Below are 22,444 nucleotides of genomic sequence, written 5' to 3'. Positions count from 1 at the left end.
TCTCAGGCAGGAGAGGAGGAGCACCCAGGATTACGCGCTGGAGTTCCGGACCTTGGCAGCAGGATCTGGGTGGAACGACAGGGCCCTTATGGACCACTACAGGTGTAGTCTCCGAGAGGACGTCCGCCGGGAGTTAGCGTGTCGGGACACCGCTCTGTCACTGGATCAGCTGATTGACATGTCCATTCGACTGGACAATCTGCTGGCTGCCCGCGGGCGTTCAGAGAGGGTCCTGTGCGTTCCACCACCCAGCCCCTCCAGGCCCATTCCGATGGAGTTGGGAGGGGCTGCGCCGAGGGGTACCGGAGGAGGAGGCCTTCCCTGCACCAACTGTGGTCGGAGAGGACACACGTCTGATCGGTGCTGGGGGGGTCCGTCTGGGAGTAGAGATGCCAATTCACGTCTCGGGTATGGAGGGCGTTCATGGAACGTTTGGGGGTCTCTGTCAGCCTGACCTCCAGTTATCACCCTGAGAGTAATGGGCAGGTGGAGAGAGTGAACCAGGAGGTGGGTAGGTTCCTGCGGTTGTATTGCCTGGATCGGCCAGGGGAGTGGGCACGATACATTCCCTGGGCTGAAATGGCCCAGAACTCACTACGCCACTCACGTGTCCCCTTTTCAGTGTGTGTTGGGGTACCAGCCGGTCCTGGCACCATGGCATCCGAGCCAGACCAAATCAAATCAAATCAAATCCAATTTTATTTGTCACATACACATGGTTAGCAGATGTTAATGCGAGTGTAGCGAAATGCTTGTGCTTCTAGTTCCGACAATGCAGTAATAACGAACAAGTAATCTAACTAACAATTCCCAAAAAACTACTGTCTTATACACAGTGTAAGGGGATAAGGAATATGTACATAAGGATATATGAATGAGTGATGGTACAAAGCAGCATAGGCAAGATACAGTAGATGATATCGAGTACAGTATAACATATGAGATGAGTATGTAAACAAAGTGGCATAGTTAAAGTGGCTAGTGATACATGTATTACATAAGGATGCAGTCGATGATATAGAGTACAGTATATACATATGCATATGAGATGAATAATGTAGGGTAAGTAACATTATATAAGGTAGCATTGTTTAAAGTGGCTAGTGATATATTTACATAATTTCCCATCAATTCCCATTATTAAAGTGGCTGGAGTTGAGTCAGTGTCATTGACAGTGTGTTGGCAGCAGCCACTCAATGTTAGTGGTGGCTGTTTAACAGTCTGATGGCCTTGAGATAGAAGCTGTTTTTCAGTCTCTCGGTCCCAGCTTTGATGCACCTGTACTGACCTCGCCTTCTGGATGACAGCGGGGTGAACAGGCAGTGGCTCGGGTGGTTGATGTCCTTGATGATCTTTATGGCCTTCCTGTAGCATCGGGTGGTGTAGGTGTCCTGGAGGGCAGGTAGTTTGCCCCCGGTGATGCGTTGTGCAGACCTCACTACCCTCTGGATAGCCTTACGGTTGAGGGCGGTGCAGTTGCCATACCAGGCGGTGATACACCCCGCCAGGATGCTCTCGATTGTGCATCTGTAGAAGTTTGTGAGTGCTTTTGGTGACAAGCCGAATTTCTTCAGCCTCCTGAGGTTGAAGAGGCGCTGCTGCGCCTTCTTCACGATGCTGTCTGTGTGAGTGGACCAATTCAGTTTGTCTGTGATGTGTATGCCAAGGAACTTAAAACTTGCTACCCTCTCCACTACTGTTCCATCGACCGAGGCTCCTGCGGTGGAGGAATGGGTACAGCGCTCCAAGGAGACCTGGAGGGCCGTCCAGGAATCTCTACAACAAGCTAGTGGACGGCAGAAGAGGAGTGCTGACCGCCACCGCAGTGAGGCCCCCGTGTTTGTACCGGGGGACAGGGTCTGGCTCTCGACCTGAAACCTACCCCTCCGCTTGCCCTGCCGGAAGCTGGGTCCGCAGTGTGTAGGGCCCTTTAAAGTCCTGAGGAGAATAAACGAGGTGTGTTATCGATTACAACTCCCTTCCTATTATCGTATTAACCCCTCGTTTCATGTGTCTCTCCTTAGGCCGGTGGGAGCTGGTCCCCTGCAGGACAGTGAGGTGCCGGAGGTCCCTCCTCCCCCTCTGGACATCGAGGGGTCCCCGGCGTATACGATCCAGGTCATTCTGGACTCAAGACGCCGGGTGAGGGGCCTGCAGTACCTCGTGGACTGGGAGGGGTTCGGCTCGGAGGAGAGGTGCTGGGTACCAGGGGGGGGGGGGGTACTGTCACGAGTCCGACTGAGGGTGGTTTCCCTTCCCGGGCGGGTGGCGCTCGGCGGTCGTCGTCACCGGCCTATTAGCTGCCACTGATTGTCTTTCCTCCCCTGAAAGACAATCAGTGGCAGCTAATAGGCCGGTGACGACGACCGCCGAGCGCCACCCGCCCGGGAAGGGAAACCACCCTCAGTCGGACTCGTGACAGTACCCCCCCCCCTGACGCGCGGCTCCCCCTGACGCACGGCTCCCGCAGCGCGCCGACACCGGCCTCGAGGTCGCCCCAGAGGACGAGGTGCAGGGCGATCCGGGTGGAGGCGATAGAAATCCCTCAACATGGATGGATTCAACCTGTTTATGAATGATTAGTTTGTCTTTATTAGACAGCCGGCCCACCTGGTTGTTGTGCGGGATTATTCAGTGTAACCTTCGGCTCTGTTGTAGAGGTACGTGTTAGTGCCAGGTCGTGCATTTTTCCGTTGTACATTTTCATTACCTGTGTTTGGGGCCGTTACTATTGTGAGCACCCTGTGGTGCGTTGGTGCTATTAAAGAAGCACAGCATTGCACTCTCTGTCTCCTGCGTTTGACTCCACACCCACGACACCCGGAGCATTACAGGATCAAGCATAAATTCGCTTTAAAGTGGCTCTTAGGGCATCAGTCCGGTTGTGCAACAACTGTGGAATGTTAGAATTTCAATGCAATTTTCATTGGTATTGTTAACATCCACAAAATTCCCCAGATAATAAAGACTTGTTTATTTTCAATGGGAAAAGTGTGCAGCAACAATTGGCAAAAAAAATTGCCAATGTATCATGGCCTTAAGTGTGTGTGTATGCCTATACTGCATAAGATAATGTAGCTAGAAAACAACATGCTGAATCAATAGCCTGTCTACTTCAAAAATAGTTGGGTGCCGCTGAATCCTCTTAGATCTTCTATAAAAATTAAATGGACAGCCCTCCAGCCATTTCTTTTATTCACCCTGTTTCTGTGTATTTTTCTATCTTCAGGATTACTGGAGATTGTGAGATTGTCTTAACCAGATGTAGCCCTCTTTCTCTCCCGCCGAACTGGGCCATGTAAAAGGGCATAATGCATTCCTGGCTGTTTTGCTGAACCAGGCTTTGACTCTGGGTGCCCCTACGAGGGCACAGCTCTCTCACAAAGAGAGGGGCAGGTGCTTGGCATCACGCGCCTCATCAAGTAGGGGGGTATCCTTGTGACTTGAACCACACAGGGAACCTGGGAAATGCCTGACCTCTCTTTATACCAGAGAAATCCCCCTTGATGTGTGCGCCGGTCTATGGCATTCCATGGACATGAAATTCACAGTAAAGGCGTGCAGCGGACAAAGCCACTTGAAGTGGGAAATTGTGCTATTGTCAAATGTACGCCTTCTGTCTTAATCAAGGCCTCTTTTAGTATTGTCACTGGGGCAGTGTGTTGGTGGCCAGTTATAAGAGGTATTAACACACGCACACATAATACATCATCCTCTAGCTCTGCAATGTACTACAGAAGGTTATTTCCATTAACTTGACCTGGAGTGTACAGGTTCAATATTTTGAAGGTATCATTGGATTGTGTATTTACTTTATGTTCATGTGTTTATTCCATTATATGACTTAACAAATAACAAACAGCTAACATTTCATTGGCTTCACATCATGATAGCAGTCACAAGTCTGATTATTTTTATTCCAGTATGATCTACCTGTTACTTCCTCTAGGTGTGTGGAGTTTGTGAGAGGCCTGGGCTCCCCCAGCAGAGGTCCAGATGGTCTATTGAGGTCCAGGCATAATGAGGGTGTATGGATCAGTGGTGGCCGCAGCCCTGAATGGGGGCTTAAGTGTGGGAAAGAGGGACAGGTCTGAGCTCTCACACATTCCTCACTGGAGAGGGAGAGGGCTTTGGCTGAAGACAGAGGCATCTGGATTCAAAGCCATAGAGACTGTTTGGCGTGTGTGTGTGTGTGTGTGTGTGTGTGTGTGTGTGTGTGTGTGTGTGTGTGTGTGTGTGTGTGTGTGTGTGTGTGTGTGTGGAGGGGCTCATAATGAAGCCATCACTTTTTCTTCGTAAAGAGATGAAATGTACACATTGGAATGTGTTCATACTCAAATGATGGGTTTTCATCTGCATAGTCATGTCTCACTTAGAAATGTTTTTTTTTTAAACCTTTATTTAACTAGGCAAGTCAGTTAAGAATAAACTATTTTTACAATGACAGCCTACCAGGGACCAGCAACCTTTCAGTTACTGGCCCAACGCTCTAATCACTAGGCTACCTGCCGCCCCATCTTTAAAATGGAAAAGACGGACCAGAGAGGATTTCCCTCCAAAAGACCCTTGCCATCTGTCTATTTACACAAATATTAGCATGGCTATTTATAAAGCACATCAAGCATTGACAAAAAACTAAAACTTTTTGTCCATTTATTTTAGAACAACCATTTGAGTCAAGTGTCTAGTAAGTTATTGAAGTATGTAGACATATACAAATTCTATTGACTATTCAGTAGCGATAGGAGAAACAGTATTTAGTAATAGCCTCTGAATGATGGCCTCTGAATGATGTGTGATGTTTGTAGGTTGATTTGTATTGTCATGAATCTTGTCCTGAAGGCAGAACTGAGTGATTCCTCCTTAGATAGGCCAGCTGCAAAGTCAACATTGTCTATATTGTAAAAATTTATGGAAACAAAAACATAAATTTTAGGTTGGGGTTAGGCATTAGGGTAAACAGTGAGGTTACGATTGTATTACTTTATGACTGTGCTAGCTAGTGACCACTGCAGAGCTGCCTCCATGACGAAAAATGCTAAACTACGTGATGTTCACTGTATTGTACTGTTTGGAGGCTTCAGTGGGAGAAGATGTTTGACTGCAGGTTCTATGTATGTGAGGCCAGAGGAGATTAAAAGAGGAGAGGTGTAATCAGTGGGAGGTAAGTGTGCACACACACAGGCCAGGGCATGTGAACGAGGGTGTAAGAGGGGAACACGCGCACACCCTGGCTCAGTGGTGCCTCTGATCTGGGCAGCATGTTGAAAGGGTGTCCCTAGAGGGGGGCGAAGGGGCGGTGGATGGAGGAGCAGTGGGGTGTGCTCTAATGATCGGAGGATGTGTGAGTAGGATCCTGTCCTGCTTTCCCACACTCTCATTTATTAGATATTCTCTGTGGGGGCTGAGTGCAGGGGGGCGAGGTGTCCAACAATAGAAGTGTGCCTTCCCAGAGGGCGCTGGATAATTGTATTAATTGGCATCAACAATGGGAATGTTTCTCTCCCTCTCCCTCTCTCTCTCTCCCCCCTCTGGTGTACCTTTCTCATGCTTTCTGTTTGTACATGTGAAAGACAGAGAAGATGTAAATGGTAAATCAGTTATGTCAGGGGAGATACATTATTTAATTGATATAGCACAATTACAGTATTAACACAATATTGCAGTACATTCAATTTGATCTATTTGAATTAATGTTGATTTCAATTACCACTATGTGTTCTGATATATAGTAATTGTCTCCTTAATAGGTTAACATTAATTTCTGCAATGTGAAGTGGGCAATATCTTAACTCAGCATAAAAAGAAACATCCTCTCACTGTCAACTGCATTTATTTTCAGCAAACTTAGCATGTGTAAATATTTGTATGAACATAACAAGATTCAACAACTGAGACATAAACTGAACAAGTTCCACAGACATGTGACTAACAGAAACGGAATAATGTGTCTCTGAACAAAGGGGGTCAAAATCAAAAGTAACAGTCAGCATCTGGTGTGGCCACCAGTTGCATTAAGTGCTGTAGTGCATCTCCTCCTCATGGAATACACAAGACTTGCCAGTTCTTGCTGTGAGATGTTACCCCACTCTTCCACCAAGGCACCTGCAAGTTCCCAGACATTTCTGGGAGGGAATGAACCTAACCCTCAACCTCTGATCCAATAGGTCCGGGCTCTTCACTGGCCATGGCAGAACACTGACATTCCTGTCTTGCAGGAAATCGCTCACAGAACGAGCAGTAGGGTGGCATTGTCATGCTGGAGGGTCATGTCAGGATGAGCCTGCAGGAAGGGTACCACATGAGGGAGGAGGATGTCTTCTCTGTAACTCACAGCATTGAGATTGTCTGCAATGACAACAAGCTCAGTCCGATTATGCTGTGACACACCGCCCCAGACCATGACCACCTCCAAATCGATCCCGGTCCAGAGTACAGGCCTCGGTGTAATGCTCATTCCTTCGACGATTAACGCAAATCCGACCATCACCCCTAGTGAGACAAAACCGCGACTCGTCAGTGAAGAGCACTTCTTGCCAGTCCTGTCTAGTCCAGCGACGGTGGGTTTGTACCCATAGTCGATGTTGTTGTCGGTGATGTCTGGTGAGGACCTACCTTACAACAGGCCTACAAGCCCTCAGTCCAGCCTCTCTCAGCCTATTGCGGACAGTCTGAGCACTGATGGAGGGATTATGCGTTCCTGGTGTAACTCCGGCAGTTGTTGTTGCCATCCTGTACCTGTCCCGCAGATGTGATGTTCGGATGTACCAATCCTGTGCAGGTGTTGTTACACGTGGTCTGCCACTGCGAGGACGATCAGCTGTCTGTCCTATCTCCCTGTAGTGCTGTCTTAGGCGTCTCACAGTACGGACATTGCAATTTATTGCCCTGGCCACATCTGCAGTCCTCATGCCTCCTGGGCACCTTTCTTTTGGGTTTTTTCAGAGTCAGTAGAAAGGCCTCTTTAGTGTCCTAAGTTTTCATAACTGTGACCTTAATTGCCTACCGTCTGTAAGCTGTTAAGGTCTTAATGACCATTCCACAGGTGCATGTTCATTAATTGTTTATGGTTCATTGAACAAGCATGGGAAACAGTGTTTAAACCTTTTACAATGAAGATCTGTGAAGTTATTTGGATTTTTACAAATTATCTTTGAAAGACAGGGTCCTGAAAAAGGGACGTTTCTTTTTTTGCTGAGTTTATATGCCTTGAGGGTCCCTTATCAAGTCTACTGTCTGACTCAGTCCCCATCTGCAAAGGTCTTATAAAGAATGTTCCCAGGTAATAAGACCGTGACACCCTGCTTGTGTTCAGTCTGTGCCTCTGATATCTGCAGTACCATTCCTTTGTTGGCCAGTTAACCATGAGATAATTGATGCCTCTCCCATTGTTGTGTTTGCCTCGCCCACTGACCTCAGAGTGTGGGAAAGCTAATCCAGCCTGGGACTCATGGTTTTGTAATGATAATGTCTTCCTATAAATAGGGGAGTGGGCTCCTCTCTCAGCTCACAACTCAACTTCCTCAGAGAAGCACACACACTCTCTCTCTTTACCAGAATGGCTCCCACCTACACAAGTGACTCTGCCAACACCATGCTCTCTGCTGAAGACAAGCATAAAGTAAATATTATTTATAACATATGTTTGTGTCATTGTTTACTATTGAATTATTTTCTTCATGATTTGAACTTTAAGGACATAGAACTAACCTAATGCTCTCTTCTCTTCATCAGCTAAGGAAACCAGTTGGGGAGAAGATGTGTAGAGACCGCATCAACACCTGCATAGAGCAGCTCAAGACCCTGCTGGAGAGGGAGTTCCACAAACAGGACCCCAACACCAAGCTGGAGAAGGCTGACATCCTGGAGATGACGGTCGGGTTCCTGACGCAGAAGCTGCAGCCTCAGAGCCCAGTCCCCCAGAGGGCCCACAGTGAGGGCTACTCCAAGTGCTGGAGGGAGACCCTGCACTTCCTGTCTTCCAGCTCCATGAAGGACATGATGCTTCAGAACCTCCAGAGAGCTGGCCAGGACGTCTGCCCCTCCTCGCCACTCTCCTCCCAACATCAACACCACAGCCAGGGCCCAGTGAAGCAGGCCACCAGTGGTCACAAAACAGTGTGGAGACCCTGGTAGAACCACTACTTGGAGACTCTTTATCTCACAAACTGGATGGGTGTTTACCACCTTTCTTGCTGTAGGAAATACATTTCCAAACGTTATATTGAAATGATATTATTTTCTTGTTGTATATGAAATGATTTCTACTGATGTGATTATTATTCTCTCTCAGAGAAGAAGCTGAAAAACATGTATCACATGTATAACTTTATAATGAAGAATATGTTTAATATTTTATGTGTATGTTTACACGTGTATGCATTTTGTGCTCACTTGATGCACCAATGTGTCCTTTAGTCCTTTCATTTTCTTTGAAGAGGATTGTTAAGGTTATATATTTACATTTATGGTTGCTTAGCCAACTGAAATCTTGCGTTAACCATATTGTATGTACTGACCTATTGAAGGGTATTTACAAATGCTTTGATATGCCTTTTGTAAAGGCTTTTTGGGACATTGTGGTTCCACCATAGGCAATGTTGTGCTGTGAAATGTATTGTTGACACTGTGTGTCTTTTATTCTCACTTGATAAAGTGAACATGCATCCAAAAAGTATTCCAATTAATGTTTTGGAAAGTAACCATACTGTGTTTGTGTGTTTCTAAAGGAGCTGTAATTAACTGGGGGATAATGGGACATAATGTATAAAAATCAATGTAGAGGGAAGATGGAATGTAACAAATTTAACTGAAGTGGAAATGAACAGGAAATGACAGATAATGCAAACAGGCAGTGTACTGGTAAATACTGTAGTTAGAAGTGCAGGTATCTGTACACATCAGCACATTGATTATGGTTCGCTCCAAGGTGGCATAGCAGTTCAGACGTCTTTTGTCCTCGTCTTGTCGTGTCCTGTATATATATATATTTACAACTTTTTCACATACATTTTATTTTTATTTTCCATCAACTCATCTTCAAAACACTCTCCTGCAACCCGCCTCACCAATGTATATTTATAAAAAAGTATTATTTACCTCAGATCTGTAATCCTCCAAGAAGCTAGCCAGAAACTCCAGGAGGCTGGCCTGAAACTAGCCAGAAGCTAATCCAGAAGCTAGTTCAGAAGCTAGTTGACTCCTTTACTGGCAAGTCGTTGGTGTTCAGCTAACCACGGTTTGTGGTCATCGGCTATCCTTTGGCTCGAAAGTCTATCGCCAGTTCTGTACGGCGCAGCGAGGCTCGGAGCGGAGCATACCGGACCAATTTTTCTCTCCATGTCCCTGGATTTCGACTGCTCTCTGGACATTCATGCCCGGATCTCACAGCTAGCTAGCTGCTATCCGTGTGACTATCGGCCTTCGTCGATTCCGGAGCAAACATCAATTGTTCCGGAGCTAGCAAGCTCCGTCAATCACTCCTGAGTTCCATCAATCGCACCTGGGCTGCAGTCGCCTATCCGGACCCGTTTTGCTGCCTTCGCGGAGCCCCACCGGGCCTTCACAACTGGACTGCCGACGTTATCTACCCGAAGGAGTTATTCGGCTGGCTCCTCCGTCGCGACGTTACCTGAACGCCCATCTGCGGCCTGCTAACCGTTAGCTGTCTTACCGGCTGCTATCTGAATAGACAATCGGACAATTTTTAATATTTTTTTAATTTTCTTTAAAAAAAATTTTTTTATTATTATTATTATTATGTTTTCTTCTTGGGCCTCTATAACTATATCTATTGTTTTTATTTTTGTTGTTGTTGTGTGATTTGGATTGATCCCCTCTACCACACGGAACCCCACTAATCTACTGACGGAGCGCAGGAGGTGGCTAACAACAGACCTCCATCCTATGCTAGCTTGCTACCGATGCCCTGGCTAGCTGTCTAAATCACCAACCAACCTCTCCACTCACCGGACCCTTTTGATCACTCGACTAAGCATGCCTCTCCTTAATGTCAATATGTCTTGTCCATTTCTGTTCTGGTTAGTGTTTATTGGCTTATTTCACTGTAGAGCCTCTAGTCCTGCTCACTATACCTTATCCAACCTATTAGTTCCACCACCCACACATGCAATGACATCTCCTGGTTTCAACGATGTTTCTAGAGACAATATCTCTCTCTTCATCACTCAATACCTAGGTTTACCTCCACTGTATTCACATCCTACCATACATTTGTCTGTACATTATACCTTGATGCTATTTTATCGCCCCCAGAAACCTCCTTTTACTCTATGTTCCAGACGTTCTAGACGACCAATTCTCATAGCTTTTAGCCGTACCCTTATTCTACTCCTCCTATGTTCCTCTGGCGATGTAGAGGTGAATCCAGGCCCTGCAGTGCCTAGCTCCACTCCTATTCCCCAGGCGCTCTCTTTTGACGACTTCTGTAACCGTAATAGCCTTGGTTTCATGCATGTTAACATTAGAAGCCTCCTCCCTAAGTTTGTTCTATTCACTGCTTTAGCACACTCTGCCAACCCGGATGTTCTAGCTGTGTCTGAATCCTGGCTTAGGAAGACCACCAAAAACTCAGACATTTTAATTCCAAACTACAACATTTTCAGACAAGATAGAACTGCCAAAGGGGGCGGTGTTGCAATCTACTGCAAAGATAGCCTGCAGAGTTCTGTCCTACTATCCAGGTCTGTACCCAAACAATTTGAACTTCTACTTTTAAAAATCCACCTCTCTAAAAACAAGTCTCTCACCGTTGCCGCCTGCTATAGACCACCCTCTGCCCCCAGCTGTGCTCTGGACACCATATGTGAACTGATTGCCCCCCATCTATCTTCAGAGTTCGTGCTGCTAGGCGACCTAAACTGGAACATGCTTAACACCCCAGCCATCCTACAATCTAAACTTGATGCCCTCAATCTCACACAAATAATCAATGAACCTACCAGGTACCTCCCCAAAACCTTAAACACGGGCACCCTCATAGATATCATCCTAACCAACTTCCCCTCTAAATACACCTCTGCTGTCTTCAACCAAGATCTCAGCGATCACTGCCTCATTGCCTGCATCCGTAATGGGTCAGCGGTCAAACGACCTCCACTCATCACTGTAAAACGCTCCCTGAAACACTTCTGCGAGCAGGCCTTTCTAATCGACCTGGCCGGGGTATCCTGGAAGGATATTGATCTCATCCCGTCAGTAGAGGATGCCTGGATATTTTTAAAAATGCCTTCCTAACCATCTTAAATAAACATGCCCCATTTAAGAAATTTAGAACCAGGAACAGATATAGCCCTTGGTTCTCCCCAGACCTGACTGCCCTTAACCAACACAAAAACATCCTATGGCGTTCTGCATTAGCATCGAACAGCCCCCGTGATATGCAGCTGTTCAGGGAAGCTAGAAATCATTATACACAGGCAGTTAGAAAAGCCAAGGCTAGCTTTTTCAAGCAGAAATTTGCTTCCTGCAACACTAACTCAAAAAAGTTCTGGGACACTGTAAAGTCCATGGAGAATAAGAACACCTCCTCCCAGCTGCCCACTGCACTGAAGATAGGAAACACTGTCACCACTGATAAATCCACCATAATTGAGAATTTCAATAAGCATTTTTCTACGGCTGGCCATGCTTTCCACCTGGCTACTCCTACCCCGGACAACAGCACTGCACCCCCAACAGCAACTCGCCCAAGCCTTCCCCATTTCTCCTTCTCCCAAATCCATTCAGCTGATGTTCTGAAAGAGCTGCAAAATCTGGACCCCTACAAATCAGCCGGGCTAGACAATCTGGACCCTTTCTTTCTAAAATTATCTGCCGAAATTGTTGCCACCCCTATTACTAGCCTGTTCAACCTCTCTTTCGTGTCGTCTGAGATTCCCAAAGATTGGAAAGCAGCTGCGGTCATCCCCCTCTTCAAAGGGGGGGACACTCTTGACCCAAACTGCTACAGACCTATATCTATCCTACCGTGCCTTTCTAAGGTCTTCGAAAGCCAAGTCAACAAACAGATTACCGACCATTTCGAATCTCACCATACCTTCTCTGCTATGCAATCCGGTTTCAGAGCTGGTCATGGGTGCACCTCAGCCACGCTCAAGGTCCTAAACGATATCTTAACCGCCATCGATAAGAAACATTACTGTGCAGCCGTATTCATTGATCTGGCCAAGGCTTTCGACTCTGTCAATCACCATATCCTCATCGGCAGACTCGACAGCCTTGGTTTCTCAAATGATTGCCTCGCCTGGTTCACCAACTACTTCTCTGATAGAGTTCAGTGTGTCAAATCGGAGGGTCTGCTGTCCGGACCTCTGGCAGTCTCTATGGGGGTGCCACAGGGTTCAATTCTTGGACCGACTCTCTTCTCTGTATACATCAATGAGGTCGCTCTTGCTGCTGGTGAGTCCCTGATCCACCTCTACGCAGACGACACCATTCTGTATACTTCCGGCCCTTCTTTGGACACTGTGTTAACAACCCTCCAGGCAAGCTTCAATGCCATACAACTCTCCTTCTGTGGCCTCCAATTGCTCTTAAATACAAGTAAAACTAAATGCATGCTCTTCAACCGATCGCTACCTGCACCTACCCGCCTGTCCAACATCACTACTCTGGACGGCTCTGACTTAGAATACGTGGACAACTACAAATACTTAGGTGTCTGGTTAGACTGTAAACTCTCCTTCCAGACCCATATCAAACATCTCCAATCCAAAATTAAATCTAGAATTGGCTTCCTATTTCGCAACAAAGCATCCTTCACTCATGCTGCCAAACATACCCTTGTAAAACTGACCATCCTACCAATCCTCGACTTTGGCGATGTCATTTACAAAATAGCCTCCAATACCCTACTCAACAAATTGGATGCAGTCTATCACAGTGCAATCCGTTTTATCACCAAAGCCCCATATACTACCCACCATTGCGACCTGTACGCTCTCGTTGGCTGGCTCCATGTCATCTACAAGACCCTGCTAGGTAAAGTCCCCCCTTATCTCAGCTCGCTGGTCACCATAGCATCTCCCACCTGTAGCACACGCTCCAGCAGGTATATCTCTCTAGTCACCCCCAAAACCAATTCTTTCTTTGGCCGCCTCTCCTTCCAGTTCTCTGCTGCCAATGACTGGAACGAACTACAAAAATCTCTGAAACTGGAAACACTTATCTCCCTCACTAGCTTTAAGCACCAACTGTCAGAGCAGCTCACAGATTACTGCACCTGTACATAGCCCACCTATAATTTAGCCCAAACAACTACCTCTTTCCCAACTGTATTTAATTTTTATTTATTTATTTATTTTGCTCCTTTGAACCCCATTATTTTTATTTCTACTTTGCACATTCTTCCATTGCAAAACTACCATTCCAGTATTTTACTTGCTATATTGTATTTACTTTGCCATCATGGCCTTTTTTGCCTTTACCTCCCTTCTCACCTCATTTGCTCACATTGTATATAGACTTGTTTATACTGCATTATTGACTGTATGTTTGTTTTTACTCCATGTGTAACTCTGTGTCGTTTTATCTGTCGAACTGCTTTGCTTTATCTTGGCCAGGTCGCAATTGTAAATGAGAACTTGTTCTCAACTTGCCTACCTTGTTAAATAAAGGTAAAATAAAATAAAATAAAATAAATGAGGATGTATTATCGTGTTTATCAGTGCAATGTATCTACTCCTGGGCAGAGAACAGCCTCACTTCTGATTGGTGAAAAAATAAAGGAAGGATCATATGTAAAAAAAAAACGTAAATTATAATCTTTCACTAAATTATCCATTTAATGCCCTTAAACCTAAGTTGTATGGTCGCAATTACTGTCATGGAATTCCCTATCTAGCCCATTACATTGAAGCTCTTGGAGAATTCTGCATTGCTGTGGGGGGCACCTATTTTCAAATGTAAGTGTTAAAAATAGCTGCCTGACAGAATATCGTGATCCACATCTCGACACCAACCTGTAAATCTTGCATATAGTTTATCTGGACTTTTACATGAACATATTCGAGAAAAATGATTGGGGTGGCAGGTAGCCTAGTGGTTAGAGTGTTAGACTAGTAACCGAAAGGTTGCAAGATCAAATCCCTGAGCTGACAAGGTAAAATCTGTTGTTCTGCCACTAAACTGTTCCTAGGCCGTCATTGAAAATAAGAATTTGTTCTTAACTGACTTGCCTAGTTAAACAAAGGTTAAATTAATTGGAAGTAATGTACAGTAATTGGAATAATCAAGAGATCTGAATAAAGATATAAAAGCTTTGTAACGTGTTTATTGTCATGAGACATACAGTATCTGTTGGTGATGGAACTGCTTGTCTTGAATAGTTTGTAGAGGTCAATGATCCTGGGAGTGGCTTACTCGGTGTACCACAGTGTCTGCATCTGACTGTGTAGGTCTGGAGCTCACCATGCTTTCCCACACTCCTCAACCATTAACAGCCCTGATTTGGACAATAGATAACATCAATGACTTAGTGTGTGAGTGTCAATGTGATTGAGTGTGTGCGTGTACATGCATGACAAAGAGTGAGAGAGATCCCGTGCATGGGCTATGGGTGGAGAAGCAGTTAGTGAGGCTAGAAGAGGGAGTGTGCAATGGTGGTAGTTGTGTGGGTGAGAGATGGTGTGTGTGTGCTCAAGGTGTGTAGACTTTAATCTATCACCTGGGAGCAGACTTGCCCTCCAGACTGACACCTGCTTGAGTTGGCAGATAAGATAGGTTTCCCACGGAGAAACACAGCAAGGCCTGGCTACAGGCACAGGCGCATCCTGTCATATACATACTAACATTCACAATGTCTTCAAAGCGAGGCTTACCCTTCACAGCACTGTTGTGTCACTATGTAAATAAATAAATAAAATAAATTCTCTAGTCATGTGAATTCAGACTTTATTTTATACACACTGATAGATTACAGAACAGGTTCATAAATGCAGGTGTAATATATTAAGCAAAAAATATATAATATATGTTTAAATTCATACTAGTTTAAATATAATTGATGAATTAATTCAATCGAAACATAAATGCATGCTAGTTTCATGAATTGTGAAATTTGAAATTTGTACAGCCAATATATATTTTTTTAAATACGATAATCACTTGTGTTTAATGTTTTAGAAGGACATGATGATTAAATGAATAAGCTGGTTTGAAGGGGAGCGGCAGGAAGTGGACGGGGGATCAGGATTCTCACATTCATGCCGAGAGGATAATTTAGGGCGGCACACTTCCTTTGTCCCTTCAATGAAAGGGGATAATGAAACGGGTTTGTGGGAAAGCCGAGGAGAGGTAGGCCCCACACAGGAGAGACGTGCCACACAGTTACACAGCCCAGCAGGCAGGTAGGCTGCGCCCTGGATCACCAGCTGTTTGATGAAACCAGAGCTGACGGAGTTGACTGCCCAACGTTAGCCTAGGGGTTAACATACAAACCCCAAGAGAGGCACGTTGGACACACACACACACACACACACACACACACACACGCGCGCACACACACACACACGCGCGCGCACACACACACACACACACACACGCACGCACACACACACACATGCATGTGCACGGACGCTCACTTTCTCATTCGAATCATGCTTGTATATACAGTGCATTCAGAACGTATTCAGACCCCTTCACTTTTTCCACATTTTGTTACGTTACAGTCTTATTCTAAAACGGATGAAATATATATTTTTTCTCATCAATCTACACACAATACCCCATAATGACAAAGCGAAAAATGTTTTTTTTTTTTATGTTTTCACATTTATTACAAAAAAACAACAGAAAAACCTTATTTACATAAGTATTCAGACCCTTTGCTATGAGACTCGAAATTGAGCTCAGGTGCATCCTGTTTCCATTGATCATCCTTGAGATGTTTCTACAACTTGATTGGAGTCCACCTGTGGTAAATGCAATTGATTGGACATGATTTGGAAAGGCACACACCTGTCTATATAAGGTCCCACAGTTGACAGTGCATGTTAGAGCAAAACCAAGCCATGAGGTCGAATGAATTGACCGTAGAGCATCGAGACAGGATTTTGTAGAGGCACAGATCTGGGGAAGAGTACCAACAGATTCCTGCAGCATTGAAAGACCCCAAGAACACAGTAACCTCCATCATTCTTAAATGGAAGAAGTTTGGAACCACTAAGACTCTTCCTAGAGCTGGCCGCCTGGCCAACCTGAGCAATCGGGGGAGAAGGGCCTTGGTCAGAAAGGTGACCAAGAACCCGATGGTTACTCTGACAGAGCTCCAGAGTTCCTCTGTGGAGATGGGAGAACCTTCCAGAAGGACAACCATCTCTGCAGCACTCCACCAATCAGGCCTTTATGGTAGAGTGGCCAGATGGAAACCATTCCTCAGTAAATAACACATGACAGCCCGCTTGGAGTTTTCCAAAAGGCACCTAAAGACTCTCAGACCATGAGAAACAAGATTCTCTGGTCTGATGAAACCAAGATTGAACTCTTTGGCCTGAATGCCAAGCGTCACGTCCAGAGGAAACCTGGCAGCATCCCTACAGTGAAGCAATCATGCTGTGGGGATGTTTTTCAGTGGCAGGGACTGGGAGACAAGTCAGGATCAAGGGAAAGATGAATGGAGCAAAGTATTTTAATTTTAATTTTACCTTTATTTTACCAGGCAAGTCAGTTAAGAACAAATTCTTATTTACAATGACGGCCTACGAACAGTGGGTTAACTTCCTGTTCAGGGGTAGAACGACAGATTTGTACCTTGTCAGCTCGGGGGTTTGAACTTGCAACCTTCCGGTTACTAGTCCAACGCTCTAACCACTAGGCTACCCTGCCGCCCCAAAGTACAGAGAGATGGTTGATAAAAACCTGCTCCAGAGCGTTCAAGACCTCAGACTGGGGCGAAGGTTCACCTTCCAGTAGGACAGCAGCCCTAAGCACACAGCCAAGACAACGCAGGAGCCCAGACTTGAACCCAATCAAACATCTCTTGAGAGACCTGAACATAGCTGTTCAGCGCCACTCCCTGTGGAGTGCAGCAATGCTCCTCATCCAACCTGACAGAGCTTGAGAGGATCTGCAGAGAAGAATGGGAGAAAGTTCCCAAATACAGGTGTGCCAAGCTTGTAGTGTCACACCCAAGAAGACTTGAGGCTGTAATCGCTGCCAAAGATGCTTCAACAAAGTACTGAGAAAAAGGTCTGAATACTTATGTAAATGTTATATTTCCGTTTTTTTACTTGATACATTTGAAAAAATGTCTAAAGACGTGTTTTTGCTTTATCATTATGGGGTATTGTGTGTAGATTGATGAGGGAAAAAGTGAAGGGGTCTGAATACTTTCAGAATGCATCGTCCATATATGTCAAGGCTGTGGGTCACTCGTGAAAGGAGTCAGGCGCAGGAGAACTGAGATGCATGGACAAGGTATTTAATTCAAGAAAACAACCGTACAAAACACAATACTATGGTGCAGGAAAAAATACCGGTACCACGAATAAACAGGCATAACAACAAAACCCGGTAACAATAATACCAGCCGTAAGACACAGCCTAACAATAAAACAAACATACACAAACATTGGAGAAACCAGAGGGTTAAATAATGAACATGTAATGAGGGGAATTGAAACTAGGTGTGTAGAAAACAAAGACTAAACAAATGGAAAATGAAAAGTGGATCGGTGATGGCTAGAAGGCAGGTGACGTTGACCTCCGAACGCCACCCGAACAAGGAGAGGGACCGACTTCGATGGAAGTCGCGACAATATATTATTATGCATTTAATGCTCTCTTATTCGGGGTGTCATACCAGCAATGTCAACATATTGTCAACACATGCAAATTAATAAATAATAAAACACCCATGAAGACAGATTGAAGAAGATTTAGAATACATGATTTATGTGTGGCACAGTATGAGAGACTGTCACGATCTTCCTCCTCTTCATCTGAAGAGGAGAGGCGAGAAGGATCAGAGGACCAAAATGTGGTGTGGTATGTGTTCATGATGAATGTTTAATTAAAGAAAGAACTGAGCACTGAATACAAAAACAATAAACAAATAAAGACTGTGAAGCTATCATAAGGACTGTGCTGACACAAGCAACTAACATAGACAATCACCCACAAACAAACAGTGCAACCCAGGCCACCTAAGTATGATTCTCAATCAGAGACAACTAATGACACCTGCCTCTGATTGAGAACCATACTAGGCCGAAACATAGAAATCCCCAAATCATAGAAAATCAAACAGACTGCCCACCCCAACTCACGCCCTGACCATACTAAATAATGAATACAAAACAAAGGAAATAAAGGTCAGAACGTGACAGTACCCGGGGGCTCTGGCAGCTCGGGACAGAGGGGCAGGGGCTCTGGCAGCTCTGGGCTGACGGGCTCTGGGCTGACGGGCTCTGGCGCCTCTGGGCTGATGGGCTCTGGCGCCTCTGGGCTGACGGGAGACTCCGGCAGCGCCGGACAGGAGGGTGACTCCGGCAGCGCCGGACAGGAAGGAGACTCCGGCAGCGCCGGACAGGAGGGAGACTCCGGCAGCGCCGGACAGGAGGGAGACTCCGGCAACGCCGGACAGGCAAGAAGGAAATAAAGGTCAGAATGTGACAGAGACAGAGAGAGAAATATGGCGAAAGACAGATAGAAATCGAGAGAGAGAGAGAGAGAGAGAAAGAGAGAGAGAAAGAGAGAGAGATAGAGAAAGACAGAGAGATAGAGAAAGACAGAGAGAGAGACTTCAGACAATAAAATAATCAATAGCAGCCTGCCAATATGCATGGTCAATATCATTGTTAATTTTGGTTTGATATCCACTTGTGCATCAAGTTTAGGTTAAACACCAACAATGTCAAAATACAAAGTCTATGCACATCCACTGTAAAAATGTAAAATACAAATGTTTCAATATGCATTATGTGCAATCAGTTCCTTTACAAAAGTTAACACAATCTGATTTCCCTTTAAGAACACTTAAACATGAGAATGAATCTCCAATAAATATTTAGCATTTTGAATGCTATTGATTCTATATTCATCACAGAATCACACTCAAATCAATACTTGAGTCGACTCCATAGGAGTCATATGCCACATGACAGAAAAATTATTTTTTACAGACAGCTCCATAAAGGAGACAACAAACTATAACGCTTGTCATATGATGTTCGCTATCCTTCATAAAGGACCTAAGTAGATATTACTATTGGAAATAGAGAGTTCTTACAGCATGAAAGACGGTAAACACTCATCCAGTTTGTTAAATAGTTTGTCTCTACCAGGGCCTCCACACTGTTTTGTGACCACTGGTGGCCTGCTTCACTGGGCCCTGGCTGTGGTGTTGATGTTGGGAGGAGAGTGGCGAGGAGGGGCAGACGTCCTGGCCAGCTCTCTGGAGGTCCTGAAGCATCATGTCCTTCATGGAGCTGGAAGACAGGAAGTGCAGGGTCTCCCTCTATGCAGGTGTTGATGCGGTCTCTACACATCTTCTCCCCAACTGGTTTCCTTAGCTGATGAAGAGAAGAGAGCATTAGGTTAGTTCTATGTAATTAAAGTTCAAATCATTAAGAAAGTGATTCAATAGTAAACAATGACACAAACATATGTTATAAATAATATTTACTTTATGCTTGTCTTCAGCAGAGAGCATGGTGTTGGCAGAGTCACTTGTGTAGGTGGGAGCCATTCTGGTAAAGAGAGAGAGTGTGTGTGCTTCTCTGAGGAAGTTGAGTTGTGAGCTGAGAGAGGAGCCCACTCCTCTATTTATAGGAGGACATTATCATTACAAAACCATGAGTCCCAGGCTGGATTAGCTTTCCCACACTCTGAGGCCAGTGGGCGAGGCAAACACAACAATGGGAGAGGCATCAGTTATCTCATGGTTAACTGGCCAACAAAGGAATGGTACTGCAGATATCAGAGGCACAGACTGAACACAAGCAGGTCGTTACACTTGTATTACCTGGGAACATTCTCGATCAGGCTTCTGCAGATGGGGACTGGGTCAAAATGGTAGACTTGATAAGGGACCCTTTCTTTCCTTCCAGTTCTGTGCTGCCAATGATTGGAACGAATAGCAAACATTTCTGAAGTTGGATACTTATATCTCCCTGACTAACTTTAAGGATCAGCTATCTGAGCAGCTTACCGATTGTTGCAGCTGTACGTAGCCCATCTGTTAATAGCCCATCCAACTACCTACCTCATCCGCATATTGTTTTTATTTACTTTTTTGAGCACCAGTATTTCTACTTGCACATCATCATCTATCACTCCAGTGATAATTTGCTAAATTGTAATTACTTCGCTACCATGGCCTATTTATTGCCTTACCTGCTTACTCCATTTGCACACACTGTATATAGATTTTTATATTGTGTTATTGACTGTACTTTTGTTTATCCCATTCTGCACTAACTGTGTTGTTTTTGTTGTTGTTGCACTGCTTTGCTTTATCTTTGCCAGGTCGCAGTTGTAAATGAGAACTTGTTCTCAACTAGTCTACCTGCCTAAATAAAGGTGAAATCAAATACATTTAAAAAAAGATACGACACAGCACACTTCACAAGGCAGATATGCACAGAATAATCACACTACAGAGATGATTATGATCTTTTAAATTAAATTGTATATATATATTTTTTAAATAAATGAACGCATAAACAAACTGGATAGCTGATAGCTGTCATGTATTATGTTTCATCATCTCTATAATGCTTCATCCCAGTTATCCCAGTGTTTTAGCCGTCTTTGGTCTCTTCACCAGTCGTTAATGCCTCTGACCAAGGACTTGGGTGTGTCCTTCGTCAACAATTTTGAGTCCTTCTGGAATAGGCCTGGCTACTCTGTGGAAGGCGCAATTAACCTGGGTGAAAATGGATCCCGGCTGTTGTCATCAAACATTGGAAAGGCTCTTGGTCAACTAAATTGATGTGAGGACAATAATAGCATTACATGTAAGTCCGTTTTTACCATCTCCTCTTTGGTCACTGTGAGAGTTCCACATGTTATATCTGAAAGCAGTGGCGGTTCTAGCTTGTATGACTCACAGGGTGAACCTCCCCCCTTCAGCCCTCCCCCTGACAAAACCCACAAAAATACACATTCTGCACTAACTGTACGTTTTATTCAGACATTTGGAACAACACAAAGAAATAATCATAACATTTAAAATTATATAAATATAAAAACTATACAAAAATAACACTCATAAATATCAAAAAGAAGTAACAAAGACAAATAGAAACAAATTGTAGTATATAAATACAAATGAAAAAGAGAATCAAATTATTATACTATTACCCTATTGCTAACAAAAAACACACGAATAAAACAAAATTGCACAAATCCTATATCATAGAATAACACACTTATAAAGAAGAGAACCTGATTATTACACTATTGCACTTCAAACAAGAAACACACAAACTGAATTGCACAACTAATTGCATTGCATTAGTACTGTGCAATTATACGTGTGCTATTTGATAGATTCCCTCGCTCCCCCTACCTCTGGCTTCCAGTGGGGAGAATTGAGGTCAACCTTACACCCGCCCCCTCCCCATCTCATACTTCTGAGTGGGAGGCCTTCCCAGGCACTGCCAGCCTTGCTCACAAACTTGAATCAGGGCACCCACTCAGACAAGGTTAATTGACCCACAGTCCCACACAGTGACATAATATCATTGACATGACATGCAAATGAGCGATAGAAAACCGATCGCACATATGTCACCATTCAGAATATATATAAACTCATCAAAAAAGATACGTCCCTTTTTCAGGACCTTGTCTTTCAAAGATAATTAGTAAAAATCCAAATAACTTCACAGATCTTAATTGTAAAGGGTTTAATCACTGTTTCCAATGCTTGTTCAATGAACCATAAACAATTAATGAACATGCACCTGTTGAACACTAACAGGTAGGCAATTAAGGTCACAGTTATGAAAACCTCCAACACTAAAGAGGCCTTTCTACTGACTCTGAAAACCACCATAAGAAAGATGCCCAGGGTCCCTGCTCATCTGCTTGAATGTGCCTTAGGCATGCTGCAAGGAGGCATGAGGACTGCAAATGTGGCCAAGGCAATAAATTGCAATGTCCGTACTGTGAGACGCTTAAGACAGCGCTACAGGGAGACAGGACGGACAGCTTATCATCCTCGCAGTGGCAGACCACATGTAACAACACTTGCACAGGATCGGTACATCCGAACATCACACCTGCGGGACAGGTACAGGATGGCAACAACAACTGCCCGAGTTACACCAGGAACGCACAATCCCTCCATCAGTGCTCAGACTGTCCGCAATAGGCTGAGAGTGGATGATTGAGGGCTTGTAGTTGTAAGGCAGGTCCTCACCAGACATCATCGGCAACAACGTCACCTGTGGGCACAAACGCACCGTCGCTGGACCA

General features: G+C 44.7%; 1 protein-coding gene and 1 long non-coding RNA gene across 2 annotated transcripts; one reads left to right on the top strand and one right to left on the bottom strand.

The window, feature by feature from the left end:
- Positions 1-7,517: 7,517 nt before the first annotated feature.
- On the top strand, positions 7,518-8,703 carry LOC109906423 (transcription factor HES-5-like). The gene is made up of 2 exons (XM_020504150.2): positions 7,518-7,622; positions 7,736-8,703. The coding sequence occupies exons 1-2, from the start codon at positions 7,560-7,562 to the stop codon at positions 8,135-8,137; spliced, it is 465 nt and encodes a 154-aa protein (XP_020359739.1). The 5' UTR covers positions 7,518-7,559; the 3' UTR covers positions 8,138-8,703.
- Positions 8,704-17,420: 8,717 nt separating this feature from the next.
- Positions 17,421-19,760, bottom strand: LOC116360579 (uncharacterized). Its single transcript, XR_004207026.1, has 2 exons — positions 19,647-19,760; positions 17,421-19,533 (listed from the first exon to the last, which is right to left on the bottom strand). It is a non-coding gene; the product is annotated as an uncharacterized LOC116360579 (long non-coding RNA).
- Between the last annotated feature and the right edge of the window lie 2,684 nt (positions 19,761-22,444).

Source organism: Oncorhynchus kisutch, linkage group LG1 (genome assembly GCF_002021735.2).
Source record: "Oncorhynchus kisutch isolate 150728-3 linkage group LG1, Okis_V2, whole genome shotgun sequence".
Lineage (NCBI taxonomy): Eukaryota > Metazoa > Chordata > Actinopteri > Salmoniformes > Salmonidae > Oncorhynchus > Oncorhynchus kisutch.
This window is presented reverse-complemented; position numbering and strand designations above follow the sequence as displayed.

Bases quoted from the DNA above. Each gene is read 5' to 3' on its own strand.
- LOC109906423 (XM_020504150.2), top strand. From the start codon at position 7,560: ATGGCTCCCACCTACACAAGTGACTCTGCCAACACCATGCTCTCTGCT. The intron at 7,623-7,735 runs GTAAATATTATT...TCTCTTCATCAG, and splicing joins CTGCTGAAGACAAGCATAAA to CTAAGGAAACCAGTTGGGGA.